The sequence below is a fragment of the Bison bison genome, unplaced genomic scaffold (genome assembly GCF_000754665.1).
Source record: "Bison bison bison isolate TAMUID 2011002044 unplaced genomic scaffold, Bison_UMD1.0 scf7180017864340, whole genome shotgun sequence".
In the NCBI taxonomy this organism is placed as follows: Eukaryota; Metazoa; Chordata; class Mammalia; order Artiodactyla; family Bovidae; genus Bison; species Bison bison.
The window spans coordinates 5528703-5534443 of NW_011494912.1; the positions used below are offsets into that span (position 1 = coordinate 5528703).

The 5741-nt window shown below is 54.1% G+C and overlaps 1 protein-coding gene across 1 annotated transcript in view; it reads left to right on the forward strand.

The window, feature by feature from the left end:
* The first annotated feature begins 5649 nt into the window (after positions 1-5649).
* LOC104998963 (uroplakin-3b-like protein) overlaps positions 5650-5741 on the forward strand; it is a 5128-nt gene continuing 5036 nt past the window's right edge. The window contains exon 1 of the mRNA XM_010854359.1: positions 5650-5731. Coding sequence (XP_010852661.1) covers positions 5650-5731 — 82 coding nt within the window. The remainder of the gene's footprint in view (positions 5732-5741) is intronic.

Genomic DNA, 5741 nt, shown 5'->3' on the forward strand with positions numbered 1-5741 from the left:
AATGTAAAGGTCTGCTGTTAAGCCGTCTGGTCTGGGGCGTTCTGCCCTGGCGGGTGGAGCAGACTGATCCACCCACCCTCACAGTGTTGGGGACATGAGCAGGGATGGGGTAGAGTACGCAGGGCAGGGGGCCATGGTGAGAGCTGCCGGAACAGTGTGTGCAGAGGCTTGGAGGCAGGAAGGGCCAGTCTCACGCTGGCCCCTTGGCCCAGCTTTCCCTGCCTCCTCTCCTCCCCAGGGCCCACTGCAGCCGTGTCCTGGCCCCCTCCCCACCGACCACCACTACTCCCAGCCTGACCCCAGGAGCCCAGGGGTCACCCTTGATTCCTCCTCCTCTAGGTGAGCCCGGCAGGCAGCCCTGCCCCCTTCTGCTGGCCTCAGTCTCCCCTCCCCCGTCAGATGAGTGACCATCTCTAAGCTCCTTCAGCACAGACACTCGAGTCCCCACCTCCCCGAAACCCCACTGCCTGTGGGGTGACGCAGGCTGGAGTTATTCCCAGGAAGAATGCGTCGCCCTTGACAACCATTCTTCTCCCTGACTTCCGACCTCTCCCCGCTGAGGGACAGACAGGAATGCCCCATTAATCATCTTGGCCTCTCCCTCCAAGTCCTCAGCCCCCCTTCCTCCGCTCCCCAGTGGAGATGTTGCTGCATGGAACCGTCAGGCTCAGCTTCGCCCTCCAGTCCCTGTGCCTTGTCTGAGCCCTGAATCTAGGCGCCTAGGGCAGTGGGAGAGCCCTCGGGGCAGGGGGTGGGGAATGGGCTGAGAGTGGGCTCGGGTCAGGCCCTACCCTGTCCCATAAGTGACCCCAGGTACAGAGCCAGGTAGGTCCCTGGGAATAGACTATTCCCCAGGGCTCGGTGTGTCCCACCTGTCCCTGCAGCCCTCCCTGGCTCCCCCAGGCATTCTGGCCCCTTCACACTGGCTCCCCTGCAGAAGCCCCAGTTTGAATGCAGGACCAGGGGGACTCCTCAGGCCCTGTGGGTCTGGGAAGGAGCACTGGGCCTGGGGGGAGAGACGGAGCCGGCTGGCGCCCCAGGGTGGGCCGTGGGGAGGATCGCCCTGCGGACATATGGGACCTTGACCTGGATCAAGTGAAAAGGGCATCGAGGGTTGCCCCCGCCTGTGACTTGTGATTAAAAATAGAACATTTCAGGGACTTCCCTGGTGGGCCAGGGGTGAAGAATCTGCCTTGCAATGCGGGAGCCGTGGGTTTGATCCCTGGTTGGAAAACTAAAGTCCCACATGCTGTGGAGCAGCTAAGCCCGCTTGCTGCAACTAAGGCCCGTGTGTCTCAGCTACTGAGCCCACGAGCCGCAGCTAGAGAGTCTCTGGGATGCAATGGAAGATCCCGTATGAGTCAGTGAAGACCTGACACAGCTAAACAGAGAAAATTTTTTGAAAATAGCATTTCAAATCAGTAGAAATAGAGCTGATTTTTCAGTATTTTAGTTTTTTTTTCAATATTTGAGGTTTTTTTTTTTTTAGGTTTCATTACATAGGCATGATTGATTAAACCTTCGGCAGCTGATGATAAATCTAACCTCCAGCCCCTCCCCCCTCTCCAGAGGTCGGGGGATGAAGCTGCAAATTCTTGATCACGTGGCTGGTTCCCTTGGCAACCAGCCCCCCTCCTGTGATTATCTAGGGGCTTTCCAAAATCATAGCAACATAAACTCAGGTGTGGTTGAAAGGGGCTTGTTACAGAAAACAAAACAAAACAGCCATTTCACCTTTATCACTCCGGGGCTATTTCAGGGAACCAAGGATGTTCCTTTGTGAGCTGCGTGCTGGGGACCACAGACAAAGACCTTAATGCACGTCATTGCAGCCATAGGTAACTGATGCAAAGACACACACCGAACTGAGGAGAGTTGATGCCTCGGGGAGCACAGAAATAGGATAGAGAAGGCCGGAAGAGATTAGAAAAAAAAAAAGCAAGACCTTGTGCAGAGCAGTAATGAGGGGCCCACAGACTGAGAGAGATGCATGGTCCTTTGCTCCTACAGCCCCTGGGTTAAACAGATGAAAAGGGGGCCGGTTTCCAAACCCACCACTGACCGTCCACAGGGCCGAGAAAGCTCCTCTCCCTGGGGGGCCCGGTGTTCTCATCTGTATGATGAGATTAATAGTCAGGCCTGCCTGCCTGCTTCTGGGATCTGAGATGAGTCGATGGGCAAGAATGTACTTTCGAAAGGTTAAAGCCGGCTCCTCCCATGTTCAGATGGCTGCTTTCAGCTGCCTTTCAGAAGAGTAAAAAAAGAAGAAAAAAGTAAATCTATATACTTTTATTACTGTACATTATATTAAAATATATGTAAGTGTAATATATACAGTATACATATATATTTATACATACTTTTTGTAAGTATACATATATATGTTTTGTATACATGTAAGTATGGCAGCCCACTCCAGTACTTTTGCCTGGAAAATCCCATGGATGGAGGAGCCTGGTAGGCTCCAGTCCATGAGGTCACTAAGAGTCGGACACGACTGAGCGACTTCACTTTCACTTTTCACTTTCATGCATTGGAGAAGGAAATGGCAACCCACTCCAGTGTTCTTGCCTGGAGAATCTCAGAGACAGGGGAGCCTGGTGGGCTGCCATCTCTGGGGTTGCACAGAGTCAGACACGACTAAAGCGACTTAGCAGCAGTAGCAGGTATATATTGATGTATAGAGAGTAACTTAGTGTGTGTGTATATATTATACACACACACATATGTATATACTGTGCTTAGTCGCTTTAGTCGTGTCCGACTCTTTTGTGACCCCATGGACTGTAGCCCGCCAGGCTACAGATACAATCCTCTATCTACGGGGATTCTCCAGGCAAGAATGCTGGAGTGGGTTGCCAGTTCCTCCTCCAGGGGATCTTCCCAACCCAGGGATCAAACCCGAATCTCCTGCACCTCCTTCATTGCAGGTGGATTCTTTACCGCTGAGCCACCGGGGAAGCATATTGTGTATACTATACACACGTATATACTATACTCTCCCTTAGTATGTATACATACACACACACACACACACACATACACACACACACGGGAGAGGCTTGAGAGCAAGTATAGCAAAATGTTAACAGTTGTTGAATCTGGGTAGGGACTGTATATAAGGGCATTCTTTGTTCTATAGACTTCCAACTTTCCCAGGTGTGACCATTTCTGTAATAACAGGCTGGCGAGATAAAGAAGCTTTTCCGGGGTTGGGTCTGCCCGGGACTTGCCGGCTCATGTCCCCCTCTCTTCTGCCTCCAGGCCCAGCAGCAGGTCATGTCCTCTGAGAGGCCCACACCTCTGCTTCAAAGTCTAAGCACGACCTCCGTGTCTCATGGCTAAACGTCAAGCACAGGATGACCTGCATCTGAAGCCCATCCGTGTAACCGGCAGCACGCCGAAGTGGCTGCTTTGTGGAGGCCTCCCCCACACCCCATGCCAGACCCAGGGGCCCTCCCCCTCCACCCGGCCATCCTGTGGGGAAAGGAGGGGGATTCCTGCCTCCAGGAGCTTCCAGCAGGAGGAGGGCCAGGTGTGGCCAGAGCTGCACTTGATGAAACAATACATTTTATTGCAACAAGTGTATAAGAGGATGGAGGTGCACGTCGGGTGCTGTGGAGGGCCTTAAAAGGAGGCACCAAGGCCAATTTGGTGACACCGGACCCTGGGGTAGGTAGGGCCAAAGGACAAGAGCTCGCTGGGTACGCAAGGCAGTGAGGGCCCTCCAAGGAGAGCCTGGCCTGAGCCAAGACACAGAGGCGAGAGGCCTTGGGAGAGGGTGTCTCAGCGCCTTTTGGTTGAGGCTCCCCATGAACACCTGGACTACCCCAACCTTGTCTGCCTCCTCTCCCCCTTTAGATACTTAAAAAAATATATTTATTCATTTATTTGGCTGTGCCAGGTCTTACTTGTAGCATTCGGGATCTTTAGTTGCCGCTTATGGGACCTAGCTCCCTGACCAGAGATAGAATCCAGGCCCCTGCATTGGGAGCACAGAGTCCTAGCCACTGGACCACCCGGGAAATCCTGTTCCCTGAGTTTTCCCCTCTGGTTTTGGCCCCCAGTTCCCTGGGGGCTGGGCTTCCCTGGTGGTTGAGATGGTAAAGAATCTGCCTGCTAATGCAGGAGACCCAGGTTCGATCCCTGGGCCAGGAAGATTCCTTGGAGGAGGAAATGGCAACCCACTCCAGTATTCTTGCCTGGAGAATCCCATGGACAGAGGCACCTGGTGGGCTACGGTCCATGGAGTCACAAAAAGTCAGACACGACTGAGCAACTAACACTCCCTTGAGGCTGAGTCAGTCACTGGTGAAATGCAGTAATGTTCATATCCTGCAAAGTCTGCGACCATTTGCTAGCAAGTCCAAGTAAACAGTTGGTCGAAAAAAGTCTACTAGGTAATAACATAGTGTCAGTAGGAATATTTTCCTTTTTTCAAGTTCACTGCAATAAACAATTTGCACATTTTAAGTATTTTGGGAAAGAAAGATAGTTCAGGTGGGCTGGCAATCAACTAGATTATATATTTGATTATATAGAGATATAAATCAAATGCATTATAATGACTAAGGAATATAATTAATTGTTTTTTTAAAATTCAAGTGTCCCCCAAAGGAGTTTGAGTTTTAAGAGAGTGGCTCTGGTCAGCTGTGGAGCTAGGCCGAGTGGGGTCCCTGTGCTTGGAGCAGAGAACCCCATGAGGGGGTGCTACTCCAGTCCAGGTGAGAGGTGGTCGGTACATGCTCCGCCCACCAGCCCTGGGCCCCAGCTGAGAACCTTCTGTCTGGAGGGGGGATTGTCCTGCTCTGGCAGTGGCCAGAGATGGAGGAAGGAGAGAGGAGGTCACCTGGATAAGGAGAGGAGGGAGGGTGATGTGGGGGAGCCCCTCCCAGGGCGAGGCTGCAGGAGGGCAGCAGGGAGTCACCCTAGGCTTGCCTTGCGGGGGAGATCTTCCAGTTCTGGGGTCTGCCCCAGCAATCTTAGACAAGCCCCCTTCCTCTTTCTGTACCTCATCCAGGAAATGAAGATTACCGCCTTCCGCACAGGGGGGCCGTGGGGAGCCCCCTCCCGGGGACCAGGCAGCAGGGAGTGCCCTGAATGCCCCCAGGCTTGCCTTGGGGGTGATCCTCCAATTCTGGGGTCTGCCCCAGCTGGCTGGGTGATCTTAGACAAGCCCCCCTTTCCACTTTCTGTGCCTCATCCAGGAAATGAGGATTACTCCCTTCCGCACAGGGTGCCCATGGGGAGCCCTGGGTGCCAGGTTGGAGAACTGTTTGGATGAGGAGATTCCACAGGGCCTGGCAGAACTGCCACTGGGGCTGCCTGGACCCAGGGCTGCCGCCCCCTCCCGGGACCCCTCCCTGGCCAGGCCCTCCTGGAGTCGGGGGTGGGTGCCCGGGCTGGTCTGGCAGCACAGCTAATTATTCTGTTCAGACCCCTCCCTGGCGATGCCAAATCCTTAGGGCCAACAGATTCAGCCCCTAAACCTGTCCGACCAGTTGTCTGAGAGAAGGGGGCACCTGGGAGGGGCATCAGGAGGTGCCGGAAGCGGCCGCCCCATCCCAGCACAGGGAGCGGAGCCTCTGGGGCTCTGGATGCTGCGGACAGACCCTTGGACACACAGACGGTTGGACGCTTGTTCTGGCCATGGGGCTTGGCAGGGGACAGTCTCCGCTGCTGATGGCACTGTTGCTGCTGCTGGCCTGCCTCCAGATGGGGATGAGCCTGGGTGAGTGAGG